Source organism: Esox lucius, chromosome 10, assembly GCF_011004845.1.
Source record: "Esox lucius isolate fEsoLuc1 chromosome 10, fEsoLuc1.pri, whole genome shotgun sequence".
Lineage (NCBI taxonomy): Eukaryota > Metazoa > Chordata > Actinopteri > Esociformes > Esocidae > Esox > Esox lucius.
In genome coordinates, this window is record NC_047578.1 from 29,854,131 (window position 1) to 29,876,599 (window position 22,469).

General features: G+C 44.0%; 1 protein-coding gene across 1 annotated transcript in view; it reads right to left on the reverse strand.

The window, feature by feature from the left end:
- pleca (plectin a) overlaps positions 1 to 22,144 on the reverse strand; it is a 191,495-nt gene extending 169,351 nt beyond the window's left edge. Inside the window, exon 1 of the mRNA XM_010905052.5 lies at positions 21,906 to 22,144. Coding sequence (XP_010903354.4) covers positions 21,906 to 21,951 — 46 coding nt within the window. The 5' untranslated portion in view covers positions 21,952 to 22,144. The remainder of the gene's footprint in view (positions 1 to 21,905) is intronic.
- Between the last annotated feature and the right edge of the window lie 325 nt (positions 22,145 to 22,469).

Here is a 22,469-nt window from a genome sequence, read left to right on the forward strand (position 1 = left end):
CACAAAGGACGAATGCTAAAAACTTGGAGCACAATAGGATTCCAAAAAAATAAATAATATTTTTTGTTTAATTCAATTATAAATATGTAATGAATGTCACTAGCATTCCACTGATTGAAATTACAATTAAAAGACTGGTAAAACAGGATCTCATGACACAACAGGTACTGTGAAGAGTTAACACAAAATACAGTCTAACAAAAAAAATTTTTATTAAAAAACAAAAAGCATTGCTTTCTTATTGTACTGTTCTACATGAAATTTGGGAGAAGTCAAGAGATAAAAAAAATATGCTAATCCATTGTCCCTGAATCCTAATCATGGAATGTTCCCTACAATGTACTGTTGAAGAGCCCCCACAAGCCCTGGTCAAAAATAGGGTCTGGGAATAGTAAACCATTTTATATGCAGTCTATACTGCACTTTACTGTAACTGCTGGTTAACACAGAACATGACCATGACCAATTTTCACTTTACATGTTTAAGTTTCCATGGCCCTTTTCACATGGCACTTGCACATAGCAAGAGACGAAACAATCCTAGGGGCACCCGCCTCAAAAGAAACGGCTGCTCTGTCATATTGTGTCAAATACAATTCAATAGCGTAGTTATACCAATAACATAGCTATATTTTTTAATGTAAGACTCCCTTTGTTATTTCAAACAAAACATATGTATTATAATTAAAAGCATGGATGAAATACTCTTATGGGATAATAATAAAATAATATTATTTAAATAAAGTATAATAATAATTAAGCAGTAAGCTCTGGGCAAAAGACTGTGTGCCAAACAGGTAATTGATAAAACACAGGTAATCTGACTGTTTGAAACATTCAAAAAAGTGTAATAATCATCACAATGCTACATAGAACCAACAATTAATTTGCCAACACTTTTTAATTATATCAAGTATCAATACTCCCACCATTTTTATTAGCTGTTTCTCTCCGCTGAAAACTTGAGACAGAAAGATAGAAACAAAAAAACAATAAAAATCAATTTGAGAGTATTTTGTTTAATGTTTACTCAACCTGCTCTTTATTATTAAGGTAAACATTTTGTATATAGCTCAGCAGCATGTTTCCACTAACAAAATAGGTGCATAAAGTCACTATAGAATGACCCCACTATGCTCATGATTTTCACAGTTTAAGTGAACAGTGATTCTATTTTGTTCGGCTCTTTAGCCTAGACAAATAAAAGATACAAGCCAATCCTCTTTGTTGCTCGCGGATGGACGTCGCTTAAGGCCGGGGAGTACATGGACTCCTAAGATCCCTGTAAAAACAAAATATCTTCAAAACAGTTTATAATTGACCTTATTCACCGCGCCTCCATCTTGAAATCCAAAACGAGGCTAGGGGGTACACTCTAAACCGGAAGTTAATTGACGGAGCGCAGCAGCGGGCGTCTGTCATCATGGCGATACCTGTGTGGACATCAAATCTTTCATGTCTTCCCGAAATAACAGTGGACTATGTCGAAAAATGGGCCAATAAGGACTGCATGATTCCCCGGGCTGTTTTGCTGAAAGAATACATGCAACTGGATCTAGGGATATGTGCACGACTTGGAAGCTTTTTTTCTGAAATCAACATTAGTTAACGTTACTTTTAAAGTTTGCTTGTTAGCTAGATAAAACAACAGGACGTGACAACATTACAAGCTGATGCTAAGCATTGTTAAGATATATTACCCACACCAAACTGACTTATTTTGAGTGTTAACAATAAATTATTTTACCGACAGTCAAGAGGAGCGAGACAGTCAGTGTGAGAGCTCAATGCGAAAAAACGAGGCACCTTACAACATTCAGGTATCATGACTGTGGGTAAACTGCTCAGTTTGCGGAGTGGTGCCACTGCTAGAACAAATACGCTTGCTAAACGTTCAAATGTTCATCTTGATCATTCATATCAACAGTTCATCTTGATCGTTCATATCAACAGTTCATCTTTCCCTGCTAGACTAAACATAACATGTTATGTGCAGTTTATGTGATCTTTAGCTAAAAGTGTATTGGAACCATCAGTCAAAATAGCTTGTTTCCAATGTGTCACTACAAAGCAAGGCAGGGTGCTACTGTTGGTCATTAAAATTAATAAATATTAAGTATAAGTTAATTTGTTTACAGGCATGGGTTGCTCATTTCACATAGCGATGTTACGTAGGGTTGGGGAAGGTACTATTCAGGTCTCACAGGTAACACAGATGCTAAAAACGAATCAGTAATGTCGTCTACTGAGATGCACAAACCCAGTAAAATGGATGTTACTGTTTATACGTAGTTGTGCGCTTAACATGGTCTAGATTAGCAATAGTTATTATCATAAACAGGCACAGATCACGTCTTGTTTATATTTTGCTGTAAGACACGGCTACCCATGGCAGGACGTTAGCTGACCAGGCTAGTAAAAAGAGCAACAACTTGCTTAACGTTACCCCCGAATCAGCCCTTCGCTTGTTATAACTTAAAAAGGATCAAGTCATGTCTATTTAGCCAGAAGGTTTAGCTAGCTATCTATATGACAGTTAAAGTAAATATGGCTAACGTTAGCATCGTAAACTAATTTTAATATCTTACCTTGAAATGGCGACCGGGTTCTCTTCTTATTTTATGAATCCATTCACAGCAAAGTACAGGATCTTTGGGGAAACGATGGAAGGTTTGACCTGTATAGGATTTATTTCTCTTTGAAGACGTACATTTGGGAACACAACAATGCGGCGGCATTGTAGGTAACGTTATGACAGAAGTCTACAGATGGGTGGTCCAACGTTACTTCCGTACCCCACAGCCTCGTTTTGGTTTAAAGGAAGTGCCGTAGGTGAATAAGGCGAATAGCGAGAATCCGTTTTCTTTGCTGTTTTCCTGAGAAACGTATTGTTTACATGGGGCATTTCCTGGTTGTCGTCATCTAGTCAAAATGCAACCTAGTGCACCTGACCAATGGATGGGCTGTTGCTTGACAGCATTCACTGCACAATCAACCAACGGAAGGCTGTTGCTTTGCAGAATTTTTTTTTTACCCAATCGGGGAAGGTATCTGTTATGTATTCGAGCAAATCAAAAGGTTGCGGTGTGGGACATAATACGTTTCGTTTTCTGCAATGTTGCCAACTTAGCGACTTTGTCGCTAGATTTAGCGACTTTTCCGAACCCCTTAGCAACTTTTTTTTTAAAAAGCGACTAGCGACAAATCTAGCGACTTTTTGTGGTGTTATTGGAGACTTGTTCTTACTCTTCTCAACGAGCAGCGGGTGTGCCGTGGGCACCTCCCCCATCTGAAAGCATTCAAGTCTACGCACAGCAGTTCCTCCGAGCTGCAGTCAGAGCTGGAGATGTTAATTCCTCCGCACCCAGACTGAAAATGAATCACGCATTCGCTCTGCCAGAGTGTCTCTTTTGGGTAACTTTTGCCGGTCCCAAGCCCGGATAAAGGAGGAGGGTTGGTTTAAAAAAAAAATAAAGAATCGACAGAAGAAAGTTAATTTGTAGTTCTAAACATATTTAGGGTGTTTTTACTCACTTTTTGTCTCTCCTACGACATTATTCCTCTCCTACAGGCAGCGTCCATCACGTGCAGTTGGTGCAGTTCTCTTAATCCATGACCATGATGAATCCATGACCCTTGTGTGTAGCTCTAAATGTAAAAAAAAATTCTAGCCTTTCGATTTTGACTAAATAGCGCCCCCTTTTTTGATTTGTTCTTAGTTTTTTTGCTCAGGTGATTATTTCTTGTACATGGACCACATTTGTAAATACGCATGTATATTCTTTTCCCCAATGAGAGTTTTGCATGTTAAAAAAGAAAAAAAATACATTCATGATGCTGATGGGAAATTATGCAAATTAGGCGATGACATTGTTTAGCGACTTCTAGAGACTTTTGGGACAGCCAATAGCGACTTTCCTTACTGAGGAGTTGGCAACACTGGTTTTCTGTATGTGCTCACTGACTAGATAGAGCTCAGAGGTGGGGGCAGTAAGTTAGTTTAGCAGGCTGACTTAGCATGCTAACGAATCGCGCACTAAGGCATCACACAGACAAAGAAAGGATATGTTTTTTCAACAGTTTTATTATTTGTATAAAACGGCAAAACGTAAAAACACTTTTACTCAATGTAGCCACAGTCTTTTTCGGTTTTCACACGCTGGATAGCTGAGTTACCAGAACACAAAGGACGAATGCTAACAACTTGGAGCACAATAGGATTCCAAATATAGCTAGTAAGTTACATCAAATAACCTATTTATCATGAAATACTGTAATACAAATGTCATAATCATATTGTCTGCTTTGCGTATTTGGAATGGGAGAACTGTTCCAGTTGTTTGTGGTTTGATGTCAATGATAAATAGAAAAATAATAATGGGTGTTATAAACATTGGACTGCATACACATAAGGTGAATTATTTCATTGTTCACATTTATTGTGATACAAGTCATATTTGTGTAAGAAAAGGGGTTTGAAATTTATATTTGGAATGGGAGAACTGTTCCACATGGTTTTGTGGTCTGAATTCAATGATGAATAGAAGAATGGGTGTCAAAAACTTATTCGACTGCTTGCACAAAAGGTGAATTATTCCATCATTCTGTTCACATTTATTGTGAAGCAATGCATATTTGTGTAAGAAAAGCGTTTGCAGAAAACATGTGTTGGAAAAACTGGTTGTGTTCAGAATTCAATGACATAGAAAAAATCAGATTTTTTAAAATGAAATTATTTACTTTATTGTGCATTTTCACTCAAATACTGCCTTATAAGTACATTTAGGTTAGCTGAGGTTCTTTAGGATCATTTGATGCCAAATACATGATGATCCATAAACATGACATTGTTTATAAGCCCAAATGTAAGAGTAGTGAAAAACGGTCCAGATCTCAAAAGGAGATGGTAATTACCCACCAACTCTAAATTCTAACTAAGGATAATGACAATTCCTTCTATTTTTTGACAGTTATTAAAAATGTTCATTTATTTTGGGGGATGGGATCTTTTCGTTTCTGTGAAAGGCTCGATGACAACTCTGTGTGGCTCAAAGCAAAACCTAATTTACATTTACAGCAAATGTTTCTTTGAGTTCCAGTAAAAGCCAGACTGTTATATGCATGATGTAACAAACATCCCTTATCAAAAAATTGACGTAATCCTTCATATAAAAATTTACAAGCCCTTCCTTCTGTACTCTTTGCCCCAAATTATAAGTTATATACAGTATATCATCAAAATGATCTTGGTTTAAATGAGAATTGAGCTTATACATTTTTCACAAGAAATTCACAGTGACTTATTTTACCCAGCTGAAAGTAAAAGATTGTAAACCCTATATTCCCCTTAGAGCGGGATATCGCATCGTTAGATAGCAAATTACATAATTAGTTAGCTATCTCCATATTGAGTGTAATGTGAGAATTGCAGCATTATATGTGCGGATGAATAACATTTTTGTATTAACATAATTTCTGTGGTGTACTGTCTGATTCACTACAGCTAAGTGCAGTAACCAGAAACTCTGCAATACATATTGCTTAAGAAGATCATATACCACATACACTCTTGCCTTGCTTAAATATATTATATTACTCTAACACATTTCAATGATGACCCCACCCAATGTCACGGTGTGGGTGTAGTGGAGTGCGTAAAAAAAAGGCGAGCCAAATGCAGGGAGGCGATGAACATTTCTTGTATTGAACACAGTGAAATGTCACGCAAAACAAAAGCGCACAAGCGCAAAACAAGCGTACATCCGTATACTCCAGTACAGTAAAAGGACATAGAACAATACCACACAAAGACACCCAGAAACACAGGAACTTATATATGCGATCTAATGAGGAAATGGACACCAGGTGCGTGCAATAACAAAACATGACAGTGCCATGGGAGGAGGAGCGGCGTGGCTAGAAGGCCGGCGATGACATGCGCCGAACACCACATCGGGAGGGGTGGCGCGCGTCCTCGTTACAGTACCCCCCCTTCCGACCCGGAGGACGCCGCGCAGGACGATCAGGGCGCCGACGATGGAAGTCGGCGAGGAGCTCCGGATCAAGAACATCCACCGCCGGCACCCATCAACGCTCCTCCGGGCCGTACCCCTCCCACTCCACCAGGTACTGCAGGCCCCCCCGCGGTGCCTCGAGTCGAGGATGGAACGGGCCGAGTATGCCGGGCCCCCCTCGATGTCCAGAGGGGGCGGAGGGACCTCCCAGACCTCACATCGCTGGAGGGGACCCGGCCTGAGGAGAGACACATGGAACGAGGCATTAATCCTGTAATCAGGGGGAAGTTGTAACTTATATGTTACCTCGTTCACTCTCCTCAGGACTTTGAACGACCCCACAAACCGGAGCGGAGAGGGAGGTTCCGGGTCGAGAGCCAGACCCGGTCGTCCACCGTGTAGACCGGGGCGTCGCTACGCCGGTGGTCGGCAGCGGACTTCTGGCGAGCCCCGGCGCCGGATGTGCCAATGAACTACGGACCAGGTGTCCTCGGCGTGCCGGAACCAGTAGTCCACCGCCGGAGCCCCGGTCTCGGGCTGGCTCTGCCAGGGTGCCAAGACCAGCTGGTACCCTAGGACACACTGGAAGGGGGTCAAGGAAGTGGAGGAGTGGTGGAGCGAATTCTGGGCATACTCTGCCCAGGGCAGGAATTCCGACCACTTCCCCGGCCAGTCCTGGCAATAGGACCGCAGGAACCTCCCCAGGTCTTGGTTCACACGCTCCACCTGCCCATTAGCTTCGGGGTGGAACCCGGAGGTGAGGCTGACCGAGGCCCCCAATCGGCACATAAAGGCCTTCCAGACCCGAGACGTGAACTGGGGCCCCCAATCAGAAACAATGTCCTCCTGCACCCCGTAGTGCCGGAAGACATGGGTGAATAGAGCCTCCGCGGTCTGCAGAGCCGTCGGGAGACCGGGGAGGGGAAGGAACCGGCAGGCCTTTGAAAACAGGTCCACAACAACCAGGATCGTGGTGTTGCCTAGTAAGGGGGGTAGATCGGTTAAAAAATCAGGTGAGACCGTGGTCGTTGTGGAGCGGGCAAAGAATGTAACTTACCCGCCAGAAGGTGTCTAGGTGCCTTACACTGGGCGCATACCGAACAGGAGGACATGTACACTCTCACATCCTTGGCCAGGCCAGGCCACCAGTACTTGTCGGTAAGGCAGCGCACAGTACGGTCTATGCCCAGATGACCCGTGGAAGGGGACATGTGGGCCCAGTAAATGAGACGTTCACGAACATCCAGCAGGACGTACTGACGATCCGCAGGACACCCAGGAGGCCCAGGATCGCCGCGCAACGCCCGCTGAATTTCCGTGTCCACGTCCCACAGAACCAGCGCCACAATGCACGAGGCGGGCAGAATCGGTGTCTCATCTACCCGCCTCACACCCACGTCGCACAACCGAGACAGTGCGTCTGCCTTGGCGTTTTTCGTACCCGGCACGTATGACAGCGTGAAATCAAACTGGGCAAAAAACAACGCCCACCTGGCCTGACGAGGGTTCCGTCTCCTCGCCGCCCGGATATACTGCAGGTTTCGGTGGTCGGTCCAGACTACAAACGGGTGTCTCGCTCCTTCGAGCCAATGTCTCCCAACAGTTAAGGCGCTAAACACAGCCAACAGCTCCCTATCACCGACGCCATAGTTGCGCTCTGCCTCACTGAGCTTCCGCGAGTAAAAAGCCCAGGGGCGACGCTTAGGAGTGTTACCTGATAGTTGGGATAACACAGCACCTATCCCTACCTCTGAGGCATCCACCTCCACTATGAACGGCAGTGACGGGTCGGGGTGAGCCAAAACCAGGGCAGAGGTGAACATTCTCTTAAGGGTGCGAAATGCCTCGTCTGCCTCGGCCGTCCACGTGATCTGGCACGGCCCACCCTTCAATAAGGAAGTGATAGGAGCTGCTACCTTGCCGAAGCCCCGTATAAATGTACGGTAGAAATTGGCAAACCCAATAAACCGCTGTACTGCCTTAACCGTGGTAGGAACGGGCTAATCACGCACGGCTGATACACGATCAACCTCCATTTCCACCCCATCGGCGGAAATACGAAACCAGAGGAAGGAGACGGGTCGCTGGAAGAACGTGCACTTCTCTGCTTTAGCGTACAGGCCATGCTCCAACAGCCGCTAGAGCACCCTGCGAATGAGAGACACATGCTCAGCACGCGTAGCGGAATACACAAGGATGTCGTCGATGTAAACCACAACTCCGCGCCCCAGCATGTCCCTAAACACATCGTTCACAAAGGACTGAAACACTGCCGGGGCATTCATCAACCCATACGGCATCACCAGGTATTCGTAGTGCCCTGTGGTGACGTCAGGCTGTAAGTGGCACCGGAAATGATCAATAAGTGCCCTCTCGTTCCAGCCCGACCCCGCTGCCAGGGTCCTGAACTCCAGGGTGAAGGCCTGCACGCTCCTCGTCCCCTGCCTGAGGTGCTCGAGACGCTCGCCGACCTCCCTGCCGTCGGGCAGATGATTGAACACGGGCCGGAAGAGGCCGACGAACGCCCCGTAATGGGCCAACTCCGGCCCGTTAGTGGACCAAATGGAGTTGGCCCAGTCCAACGCCTTGCTCCTCAGGCAGGAGACAAGGGCCGAGACCCTCTCCCTATCCCCCGGGTGAGGGCTGATGGAGGCGACGTAGAGCTCCAACTGGAGCAAAAACCCAGAGCCCTGGGCAGCGTCCCCGCCGAATCCCTGGGGAAGGCTCAATTGTATGGTCCTCCTCGGCGACGGTGGAGACGATTGCAGGGGCACTCCAGCCGGGTTGTGTGTCGGGGGTTGCTGCTCAGATGGCAGCCTCGCCGCATAGCTTGGACCATCTCTGTCACTGCCTCCCCCAGGGACGCGATCATGTTCCCATGCTGGTGAAGTAGGTCGCTACCCGCTGACTCCATTCGGTTGGGTGTGGTCTTCTGTCACGGTGTGGGTGTAGTGGAATGCGTCGAAAAAAGGCGAGCCAAATGCAGGGAGGCGATGAACGTTTCTTGTATTGAACACAGTGAAATGACATGCAAAACAAAAGCGCACAAGCGCAAAACAAGCGTGCATTCGTATACTCCAGTACAGTCAAAGGACATAGAACAATACCACACAAAGACACCCAGAAACACAGGAACTTATATATGCGATCTAATGAGGGAATGGACACCAGGTGCGTGCAATAACAAAACATGACAGTGCCGTGGGAGGAGGAGTGGCGTGGCTAGAAGGCCGGCGATGACGTGCGCCGAACACCATGTTGGGAGGGGTGGCGCGCATCCTCCACGGGCATCCTCGTTACACCCAAATAGCTTTTGTATAATTTCAAAGAAATCATTCCAATGTCCGACAGATCATTTGCATATTTTTTTTTTATAGATTTATTTTTAAATACATTTGCAAACAATTCTAAAAACCTATTTTTCCTTGGTCATAATGCGGTATTGTGTGTAGACTGATGAGGAAAAAACTCAATGTAATTCATTTTAGAATAAGACCGTAACATAAAAATGTATGGAAAAGTGAACGAGTCTGAATACTTTCTGAACAGTCCTACACTGTACAGTCCTTTCTTGTCTCAATCAAGTGCATGAGTCAATTGTCAGAAAGAGACAGCACAAACATGGCCTACATGAAAGGTCAAGAAGGAAGAAGCCTCTTCTCGCAGGAAGTTGGAAGCCTCTGGAACAATTTGCTCTGGACAGATGAGTCAAAGTTGGAGTAGTGTGGCCGCTGTGCTTTATGCCATGTTCACCAAAAACGAAAAACTACCTTTGAACAAAATAATCTAATACCATCCATAATGTCATGGCAGTGGTGGAATTATGGTTTGGGGCTGCTATGCTGCCCCAGGGCCTGGCAAACTAACGATTATTAAGTCAACCATGAATTCCATATGAATTCCAGAGAATAAGGACAGTGTGAGGCCATCTATCAAATTGGAGGATTAAGGAACGGCCGAGTAAAACACAGTTCTCAATCTTTTCCAAAACCAAGTGGGCCGCACATGCATGAAAGCTCAAACATGACACAACTGAAGAAGTACTGCAAAGAAGAGTGGGCAAAAATCCATTTTTGTATTATGATTAAGATTGAATTTGCATTACATATGTATGTTCTAGATTATACCGCAACTGCACTGCCTATATGATGACCTACCAAACAGGCATGAGATTCTGATGATCTAAAAACAAATAGGTATCAACCCTAAAGAAATCCACATTGATCATTCTCAAGCTATACATTTGATATAAAAAGAAACGACTCAAAGTGTCTATTATTCTGCTGATGATGTTTCATTTCAAAAATCTAACTGTAAAGTTTTCAAGTTATATGGACGGATTGACCAGCATGCAAAGAGTGTGTGTATGTGCATTAGAGCCGTAGCCAATAGATAATAAAAAAATTCTGTTACCATGCTGAAGACCAGAGAAAAGCAAGAAAATAACAATTCAAAGCTACACCTCTGACAATGAATGACCAGTCCACACAAAACGTTATATGCCAAGGCTAATACCTGAAACTAAATCAATAAACGTTTACAAGAGCATTGTCTCGCAGAGAACCACTCGAAGTGTCTAACAAACAACAACTAGCCAACTCAGGTGGATGCATAGGCTAAGTAGAGCCTGTTGTTTTTCCTCATGAGAAAATAATCTTGGAAGTAAGGTTTAAGTGGCTTGCAGTTGTTTTCTAAATAAAATAAACCAACTGTGTAGTACAACCATGTTTCCATAAAAAGATGTGACGCTTAGTAAAATAAGAAAAGCAGAATGCATTCATCCATCATCATCCATCATCTTCCGCTTATCCGGGGCCGGGTCGCGGGGGCAGCAGTCTAAGCAGGGATGCCCAGACTTCCCTCTCCCCAGACACTTCCTCCAGCTCTTCTGGGGGGACACCGAGGCGTTCCCAGGCCAGCCGGGAGACATAGTCCCTCCAGCGTGTCCTAGGTCTTCCCCAGGAAGGCGTTCCGGAGGCATCCGAAACAAATGCCCAAGCCACCTCAGCTGACCCCTCTCGATGTGGAGGAGCAGCGGCTCTACTCTGAGCTCCTCCCAGGTGACCGAGCCTCTCACCCTATCTCTAAGGGATCGCCCTGCCACCCTGCGGAGAAAGCTCATTTCGGCCGCCTGTATCCAGGATCTTGTCCTTTCGGTCATGACCCAAAGCTCATGACCATAGGTGAGAGTAGGAACGTAGATTGACCGCTAAATCGAGAGCTTCGCCTTGCGGCTCAGCTCTTTCTTCACCACGACAGACCGATACATCAACCGCATTACTGCAGAAGCTGCACCGATCCGTCTGTCAATCTCCCATTTCATTCTTCCCTCACTCGTGAACAAGACCCCTAGATACTTAAACTCCTCCAATTGATGCAGGGACTCTCCACCAACCTGAAGTGGGCAAGGCACCCTTTTCCGACTGAGGACCATGGCCTCGAATTTGGAGGTACTGATTATCATCCCCACCGCTTCACACCCCGCGTCAAACTGTCCCAGTGCATGCTGAAGGTCCTGGTTTGAAGGGGCCAACACGACAACATCATCCGCAAAGAGCAGAGACTAAATCGTGTGGTCCCCAAACCTGACACCCTCCGGCTCCTGGCTGAAACCTAGAAATTCTGTCCATAAAAATTATGAACAGAACCGGCAACAAAGGGCAGCCCTGCCGGAGTCCAACATGCACTGGGAACAAGTCTGACTTACTGCCGGCAATGCGAACCAAGCTCCTGCTTCGGTCGTACAGGGACCTGACAGCCCTTAGCAAAGAACCCAGGACCCCATATTCCCGAAGCACCCTCCACAGGATGCTGCGAGGGACACAGTCGAATGCCTTCTCCAAATCCACAAAACACATGTGGATTGGTTGGGCAAACTCCCATGAACCCTCCATCACCCTGTAGAGGGTATAGAGCTGGTCCAGTGTTCCACAGCCCGGACGAAAACCACACTGTTCCTCCTGAATCCGAGGTTCTACTATCGGCCGTATTCTCCTCCCCAGAACCCTGGCATAGACTTTCCCGGGGAGGCTGAGAAGTGTGATCCCCCTATAGTTGGAACACACCCTCCGGTCCCCCTTCTTAAAAAGAGGGACCACCACCCCGGTCTGCAATTCCAGAGGCACTGTCCCCGACCACCACGCAATGTTTCACAGGCGTGTCAACCAAGACAGCCCCACAACATCCAGAGACTTGAGGTACTCAGGGCGGATCTCATCCACCCCCGGTGCCTTGCCACTGAGGAGTTTCTTGACCACCTCTGTGACTTCAGCCCGGGTGATGGACGAGTCCACCTCTGAGCCCTCATCCTCTGTTTCCTCAATGGAAAACGTGACGGCGGGATTGAGGAGATCCTCGAAGTACTCCTTCCACCGCCCGACGACATCCCCAGTTGAGGTCAACAGCTGCCCACCTCTACTGTAAACAGCATTGGTAGGGCACTGTTTCCCTCTCCTGAGGCGCCGGATGGTTTGCCAGAATCTCTTCGAGGCCAGCCGATAGTCCTTCTCCATGGCCTCACCGAACTCCTCCCAGGCCCGAGTTTTTGCCTCCACAACCACACGGGCTGCAGTCCGCTTGGCCTGTCGGTACCCGTCAGCTGCCTCAGGAGTCCCACAAGCCAACCAGGCCTGATAGGACTCCTTCTTCAGCTTGACGCCATCCCTTACTTCCGGTGTCCACCACCGGGTTCGGGGATTGCCGCCTCGACAGGCACCGGAGACCTTACGGCCACAGCTCCGAGTGGCCGCATCGACAATGGCGGTGGAGAACATGGTCCACTCGGACTCAATATCTCCAGCCTCCCTCGGGATCCAGTGGAAGCTCTGCCGGAGGTGGGAGTTAAAGATCTCTCTGACAGGAGACTCGGCCAGACGTTCCCAGCAGACCCTTACAGTACGCTTGGGCCTGCCGAGTCTGTCCAGCTTCCTCCCACGCCATCGGATCCAACTCACCACCAGGTGGTGATCAGTTGACATCGCTCCTTCGGGCTGAGCCCGTCCGGGCCCCATGGGGAAAAGCCCTGGCTCCAGGGTGGGGCCCCGGCTGCGCCATACCGGGCGACGTCACGGAACTCAAAATTATACTCATCAATGATATGTAAATCATGTAAAAAAAACAGTATCAAGACAACATTGAAACGTTGAAACTAAGAAATTGCATGCTCACTTAGAATTTTATGCAAGCAACACCTTTTAAAAACTGTCGCCGCTGGGACAAAGGCACCCATAGACTCGAAACGTTGTGTAATGCTAAAAAACAAAACCAGGTGGAATATAACACAACTAATTAGGTCAACTGGTAACAGGTCAGTAACATGATTGGGTATTAAAGACGTAATTCCAGAGAGGATGGACCTGTAAGAAGTGAGGATGGGGAGTTCACCATTCTGTGAAGGACAGATTCAGAGAATCTGGAGTAATCTCTGCATGCAAGGGACAAGGGTGAAAACCAATATTGGATGTCTGTGATTTTTGGACCTTCAGGCGGCAATGCGTTAAAAACAGGCACGATTCTGTAGTGGACATCACTGCATGGGCTCAGGAACACTCCTGAAAATCACTGACTGTGAACACAGTACATCACAGCATGTAGAAATATTAAACTCTACCATGCTTAGAAGAAACCATACATAAACAACATCCAGAAACACCACCGCCTTCTCTGGGCCCAAGCTCATTTTAGATGGACTGAGGCGAAGTGGAAAACTGTTTTAGAATCTTACGTGATGGTATGGGGGTGCATTAGAACACATGTCATGGGTGACTTGCACTTCTGTGAAGGCACCATAAATGCTAAACAATATAAAGGTTTAGCATTTATGGCCTTGCTTATTTCAGCAGGACAATGCCAAACCACATTATGCACGTATCACAAAAGCTTAGCTTTTTAGTAAAAGAGTTTGGGTGTTAAACTGGCCTACCTGCAGTCCAGACCATCCCCTATTGAAAATATTTGGTGCATTATGAAATGACAAAGTGAAGGAGAGCCCGAACAGTTGAGCAGCTGCAATCCTATATTAAGCAAGAATGGGACAATATTCCACATTCAAAGTAACAATAATTGGTCTCCTCCGTTCCCAAATGCTTACGAAGTGTTGTTTAAAAAGGAGCTGATTCAACACAGTGCACAGTTGCCCCTGTCCCAAAAATCTGTGAAACAACCCATTTGTCAACCGAGGAAAAACGAACGTCACCCTGAATTTCTTCGGCACCTCCCCCACAGCGAAGAAAGGCCTCCACACTCAAACAATGGCCTTAAAATACAAAATGTAATCCTATCCTAATTTAGTGAACTACGTTTGATGAGCAGCCATTTAGGAAAAACCTGGAGTTATTAGTGAGCAGCACTAAGATGAAAGAATGTAGGTCAAAACCCAGAGCTGATCAATAGAAGGGCAAAGCTGACAAATCGAAAACCATTCTAATTGGCACTGCATGCCAAATGTTTGTTAAATGTTTCCCAAAAGCCACCTGGACCCGCACATTTTTTGAGAAAGAAAGAGTGCGTGTGCAAAAATAAGTGCACTTCATGATGCATTGGTTCAATCAAGTAGGAAAGAAGAATCAGGTGCGTAAAAAGTTTAGTACCGATTGAACTAATCAAAGGAGGGATCTTTAGGAAAGAGTTTGGATGGGACTGATAAATAAAGACAAGAAACCTGGGGCCATATTCACAGAACATCTTAAGGCTAAAAGTGGATCCCCGTCAGGTCCTGGGGGCCACAATCAGGGCCTGACCACAAAGCATCTCTGTGCTCCATATTGCCTCTAAATGGGGACCCCATTTAAATTGCCCTTTTATACCTTAAGTTTGTGTGTAATTGTTTGTGCTATTTGTGTTGTGCCTCAGTTTGAGGTTTGCCTCTCCATTTGATGTTACAATTAAAAGGATGTTTCCCTGTACTCTGTGCCTCGTGTCCTGCCTTCCTTGAACCGTGACACTCCCAACAGGCTGATTCAGGAGAAACTCCTAAAAAATTCTTAGTCAAGCTGGATTTAGCTTTTTAGAGCTAAACCCAGCTCCTAAATCTGTGAAAAGTTAGGTGTAATCAAAAGGACTCCTAAGTCACTAAGATCAAATCACAAACAATCCAGCAGTCCGCCTCGTAATCAGGTCAACATCTTAGAAACAAGTAGAGCTAGTCATGAATGCAGTCACTTCAGCAACAAAATAAACAACCCAATAACATCGGATATTAAGGTTGTGACAACTCTACACTGCTTGGCCACAAGTAGACAAACTAGTAGTCATCTGTCAGTAGAATATTACATCAAACAATAAATGTTCTCTCCAGACTCCACAATTCATACGGTTTCCTCTTGATGTTCGCCAACTACAAAGAAACATAGCCATAGCTGGACCACCAGGTGTAGTTGCTGCAACACATGCGACACATTATTGCACAAATTATTGCAACTTCAAAACATGAACACACATTTGTTTATAAGCTCCCAGACATGTGAGAAGCTAACAATTAGCTGAACTTATACTTGACTAGTTAGTATATCTGTTTTGGTTTCATGTTTAATCAGGGACACTTACATCCTTCTACAGTATTGCTTTGATTAATTCCCTGACAGAGACCCCTCCACTATCAGCCAATCACTGTGGGTATAGTAAGTAAGCTTGTTCATTGAGCACGACATCATCCATAGCAACGGGGTCAAACATGCCAGTTATCTTAGCTTAAGAACAACGGGGTCAACCCCATTCCTTAGTAAAAGGTTTGTGAATAGGTTTTAAGAAAAAACTCTTAGCAATAATTTTTTACTGCTCTTTGGGAAGCCTTTTTGTGGTAAGATTAAATGTTTTTGTGAATATGGCCCCAGGTCTGTTTGGTGTTACCCATACATGTGAATTCAAAACACACCATTCTGAGAGGAAAGGAGATCTCAGAGGACATCAGGAATAATAATAATAATACACTGGATTTCAAGCGCTTTTCAGAAAACCCAAGGACAACAACAAAAATGAAACACAAAACAAGAGGAGCCAGAAATTAAAGAAAGTAAATATAACAAAACTATGATGCATCACTGAAGCTATCTGAGGTTCAAGCTACACAGAGGGGAAAGTCAGCATGAACAAGTCAGTTTTAAGTCTGTTTTTAAAGGTGGTGATTTGAGTTGTGTGTGGCTGAAGGGAGAGAGTTCCAGAGTTTAGGGGCCGCCACAGTGAATGGCTGGTCCCCCATAGTACAAAGTCTAGTTTTTGGAATGGTGAGAGGTCCAGTGACAGAGAGGAGAAGGTTGTGTATGTGAAGAAGGTTGGACAGGTAAGAGGGGGTAAGTCCATGGACGGCCTTGTAGGTGAGGAGCAGGATCTTATAATTGGTGATGGGATAGTGAGAGCACAAAAGTCTGGGGAAGGCTATACAACAATCTTAAAAAAGATTTGAGCTCCATCAGTCAGCTGTTTATGTTTCCTCTAAAGAAAATGTATTTCTGTCTATACCAAACCCAGCTCTGGTAATCTGTTTTCAAAAAAAGCTTTTGGCCTCATCTGACCATACAACCCGATCCCATTGAAAGTTCCTGAAACATTTGGCAAACTGTATGTGCTTGAGTTTGTTGTTTGATGCGATGGCTTACCACTTACAGTGAGGGATTTTTTTTTTTGATCAACTGCTGATTTTGTACATTTGCTCACTGACAAATCAGTCTATAATTGTAATGGTAGGTTTATGTGAACAATGAGAGAGAGAATAACAAAACAATCCAGAAAAACGCATGTCAAAAATGTTATAAATTGATTTGCATTTTAATGAGTGAAACAAGTATTCAACCCCTCTGCAGAACATGAATTAGTACTTGGTGGCAAAACCTTTGATGGCAGGTCAGACGTTTCTTGTAGTTGGCCACCAGGTTTGCACACATCTCAGGAGGAATTTTGGCCCACTCCTTTTTGCAGATCTTCTCCATGCCATTAAGGTTTCGAGGCTGACGTGTAGCAAATCGAACCTTCAGCTCCCTCCACAGATTTTCTATTACTTGGCCACTCCAGGGCCTTAATGTGCTTCTTCTTGAGCCACTCCTTTGTTGCCTTGGCCATGTGTTTTGGGTCATTGTCCTGCTGGAATACTCATCCATGACCCAATTTCAATGCCTTGGCTGAGGGAAGGAGCTTCTCACCCAAGATTTGATGGTACATGCCCCTGTCCATCGTCCCTTTGATGCTGTGAAGTTGTCCTGTCCCCTTAGCAGAAAAACACCCCCAAAGCATAATGTTTCCACCTCCATGTTTGATGGTGGGGATGGTGTTCCTGGGGTAATAGGCAACATTCTTCCTCCTCCAAACACAGTGAGTTGATTTGATGCCATAAAGCTCAATTTTGGTCTCATCTGACCACAACACTTTCACCCAGTTCTTCTGTGAATCATTCAGATCTGCATTGGCAAACTTCAGACGGGCCTGTACATGTGCTTTCTTGAGCAGGGGGACCTTCCGGGTGCTGCAGGATTTCAGTCCTTCACGGCGTAGTGTGTTACCAATTGTTTTCTTGGTGACTATGGTCCCAGCTGCGTTGAGATAATTGACAAGACCCTCCTGTGTAGTTCTGGGCTGATTTCTCACCGTTCTCATGATCACTCCAGCTGCTTGGCTATGGTCTTGTAGCCCATTCCAGCCTTGTGTAGGTCTACAATCTTGTCCCTGACATCCTTGGACAGCTCTTTGGTCTTGGCCATGGTGGAGAGTTTGGAATCTGATTGATTGCTTCTGTGGACAGTTGTCTTTTACACAGGTAACAAACTGAAATTAGGAGCACTCCCTTTAAGAGTGTGCTCCTAATCTCAACTCGTTACCTGTATAAAAGACACCTGAGAGCCAGAAATCTTTCTGATTGAGAGGGGATCAAATACTTATTTCACTCATTAAAATGCAAATCAATTTATAACATTTTTGACATGCATTTTTCTGGATTTCTTTGTTGTTATTCTGTCTCTCACTGTTCAAATAAACATACCATTAAATTATAGACTGATAATTTCTTTGAGCAAACTTACAAAATCAACAGGAGATCAAAAATGTTTTCCTCAATGTTAAGTGTTCCTAATTATTCTGGTGATTACTTACAAATGTCAAATATGAAAGGGAATATACCTAATTTATATTTTTCTCCTAAAAAAAATCTCCTTAAATAATTTCAGCCTAAGGGGGCAACACCATCTATTTAATCTAGGAGTGTAATATCTAGGATCAAGCAACTCTAAAATTGCCTTTCTGTTTCAAAATAAAAATTGTTTAGTGTGATTTGTTGAATTTAGTTACTTTTATCAATTCATCTATTTTGTATTTAGCTTTAATTATCCGTGTACAAATAGTGCACCTACAAAAAAAACTTTCCAGGGGGTGTACTTACTTTTTCACATGACTGTACTTTGTAAAAAGTTCAAATAGAAAACTCCACATACAGTGGGGAGAAAAGTATTTGATACACTGCCGATTTTGCAGGTTTCCCCACTTACAAAGCACGTAGAAGTCTGTAATTTCTATCTTAGGTACTCTTCAACTGTGAGTGATGGAATCTAAAATCCAGAAAATCACATTGTATGATTTTTAAGTAATTAATTAGCATTTTATTTCATGACATAAGTATTTGATACATCAGAAAAGCAGAACTTAATATTTGGTAAAGAAACCTTTGTTTGCAATTACAGAGATTATACGTTTCCTGTAGTTCTTGACCAGGTTTGCACACACTGCAGCAGGGATTTTGGCCCACTCCTCCATACAGACCTTCTCCAGATCCTTCAGGTTTCGGGGCTGTCGCTGGGCAATACGGACTATCAGCTCCCTCCAAAGATTTTCAATTAGGTTCAGGTCTGGAGACTGGCTAGGCCACTCCAGGACCTTGAGATGCTTCTTACGGAGCCACTCCTTAGTTGCCCTGGCTGTGTGTTTTGGGTCGTTGTCATGCTGGAAGACCCAGCCACGACCCATTTTCAATGCTCTTACTGAGGGAAGATCTCGCGATACATGGCCCCATCCATCCTCCCCCCAATACGGTGCAGTCGTCCTGTCCCCTTTGCAGAAAAGCATCCCCAAAGAATGATGTTTCCACCTCCATGCTTCACGGTTGGAATGGTGTTCTTGGGGTTGTACTCCCCAAGAAGGTCCTGCCGTGTAGTTCTGGGCTGATCCCTCACCTTCCTCATGATCATTGATGCCCCACGAGGTGACATCTTGCATGGAGCCCCAGACCGAGGGAGAATGAGCGTCATCTTCAACTTCTTCCATTTTCTAATAATTGCGCCAACAGTTGTTGCTTTCTCACCAAGCTGCTTGCCTATTGTCCTGTAGCCCATCCCAGCCTTGTGCAGTTCTACAATTGTATCCCTGATGTCCTTACACAGCTCTCTGGTCTTGGCCATTGTGGAGAGGTGGGAGTCTGTTTCATTCAGTGTGTGGACAGTTGTCTTTTATACAGGTAACAAGTTCAAACAGGTGCAGTTAATTACAGGTGTAGTGGAGAACAGGAGGGCTTCTTAAAGAAAAACTAACAGGTCTGTGAGAGCCAGAATTCTTACTGGTTGGTAGTTGATCAAATACTTGTGTCATGCAATACAATGCAAATTCATTATTTAAAAATCATACAATGTGATTTTCTGGATTTTTGTTTTAGATTCCATCTCTCACAGTTGAAGTGTACCTATGATAAAACCTCTACATGCTTTGTAAGTAGGAAAACCTGCAAAATTGGCAATGTATCAAATACTTGTTCTCCCCACTGTAGTAGTTAAAAAATGTATTGCAGAACATTGCAATGCGATGCAATCTGTATTGGACAATTCTAGGCAAACATTTTAAAATCTGTATCGGGCAAGTGCTTTAAATTTGTCCGATTATTTCACACTGCTTTTATCTGTTCACTAGATTTATGTCCAAATCATTTATACATTTTCCATTCATTGTCAGACTTATTTTTGTCTATAGATATTAAAATACATAGATAAAATACTTTAGTATGACTGAATTTGTTTTTTGTTGAAATTAGAAGCATCATCAGAACAAAACATTTTTAAATGTACAGAAATCTCAAAACGTCAGTATTGACATTGGTCATGTGTCATATGAATATCGTCCATCAGTATCAGCCAAGAATATACTTATTGGTGCACCGTAGTTACAAACACTGTCAATACTTTACATATGCAAGACCTTTTAAATCAATCAAATGCTGGTGCTATAATTACGAAATCAGTTTATGGAGTGCCTTATTGCCATTATAAATAATATTCTATATTGCACACATACCTCAGGCATGGGAAATATTAAGTTGAATTTATTATTTGGTTAGCTGATTGATTAATACAGCGTGCCTCGAAATAGCACCCCGGTGCAGAACTCTCCAAGGTGATGATGCTTGCAAGTTAACCAACTGAGTAAGCACTGTTAAACATATTAAGTGGCTCAATTGGGTAACATTTAGTTGAGTGACCAAGCTTTTGTCATATGTTCTCTCTCTGAGTCCCAAATGGCACCTTACTTTCTTTGTATTGCATTTGACCAGAGCCTATTTGGCTGGGGAATAGGGTGATGTTTGGGACATATGCCAGGTCCAAATGCAGAGCACCCTCACTGATCACTTGGCAGAGACATTTAAGGGATTTTGACTCTGGAAAGTGAAAGGTATGACAAAACTATAGGCTAGTTTGCCTTACTCAGTTTCTTTACACTAAGCCTGTTTTCCAGTAGAAACTCTGTTCTCCCAGAGTAGCTTGGTTCTATCTACAGATTCTGTTTACATATTGCACACAGCATTTTTATTGAAACTTTAGCTTCAGCAGAGTGAATGCAAAACTAGATCTAAATTTGTGTAGCATAGGGACTTGCGTTCTGAACACATCTAATTAGTATTAGTATTACTGGAACTCCCACGCCATTTATGCTGAATTTTCAACATCTCATTGACTGCTCCTGCACTGCAAAGTCCATCGATTGCTGTTCTGGGATTGCAACAAAAGGTTATATCAGGGCTGCATTGATTCAAAACTAGAATAGTCCATAGAAACCCTATGAAAAGGCCCTGTGAAAAGGCTTTTTTAGATGAATAGATTAAACAAATATTTAAATGAGTGTTACCGCAGCATTACTCAGTCAATACTAATCGCAAAAATGCTAATTTCACAGAATAACAAATAGCTGGCATATCCTACACTCCTTTATCTAAAATGTCTTCTAACAACATTATTTATATACCAGATTGCAAGTAATTGATCATCATGACAGTGAGATAATCATGAATTAGCAGCCGGGTTGGAGCGGGATACAGTGGCTGACTCATCTAAGATGTAAACAAATGCAGCACGACGTCAACTGCTCCATAACATGTGCATGAATTCATAATGAACGGAGCTGATAAAGAGTATTCATGTTTCCCATTATTTAACCATTTAATGGTGTCCAAATAAAAAATTAATCACAGTAAGCAGGGATACCCCCCGTCAAATGTCAGGTTCATATCATTGCATTGCCGCGGCAATGCAGCAGCACTCTGCAGACCCGATGTAGCGCAGACTCAATTGTCGTACCGCATGCAGCAGCAGTAAGCTCACACTGCTTACCTCCCTGGTGAATTCACACCATCACAAATGTAAACACATATATTACATGTGGCAGGTAACGTGCAAGCTTAAACGATAACATCCTCAATACTGTCCCAAACCCTGAATTGTTTCAACAAAAAAGCTTCTCTTCCTATATTCCCTTAAAAGAGGCGAAAGGGGAACACAGAGACTGTGATAAATAATGTTTCCAGACAGCACAGATCCTTTGATCAAACTTTCTTCACTGAATCACACCATGTGGCTCTATGCAAGGGACTGTGTAGGAAGGAAGCAGTCCTGTCCTGAAAGCATGCTTGACAGAGGAAGACAGAGGGGAGAGTACCTTTCAGGGAGGTGATCTCATGCTGGATAGACCTTGCGGTGTCCATGCTCTCGTTCTCTCACTGCTCTTTCTGTCCAAGTCGATAGTGAACCTTTATGGCTGCCTGGAAGGCAGTCTGCTGGAAGAGGAGGGGTAATTCTCTCTGTAGTACCAGTCTCTGTCCGTCAGTCCCTGCAGTTGAGCTGCTGCAAGCTGGATGGGCTGCCTAGATGCTTTTAATTTTTCTTGCTATTGTTTGCTCTCAATTGCTCTCTCACAATCCCTGTCAGCATGGAAACTGAAAGGAAAAAAGTATCCATCCCTCTCTTTACCCCATCCCATCCCCTATGCTTTTCACAGGGTGAAGCCTTAGCCAATCACACATCAGCTCTCACATATCACTGATGTGCAAGTTGTTCTCAGTTACCCATTGCAGATCATTAAATGCCTGAGTGAAATAAATATACAAAGAAATATATATGTATATACACAACAAAAATAATAAATCAAGGGTCTGTCCAAAAACCTATAATGAAGGTCTGCAATGTTTGAAAGTTTTTTACAAATGAATTACATGGGAGTGTA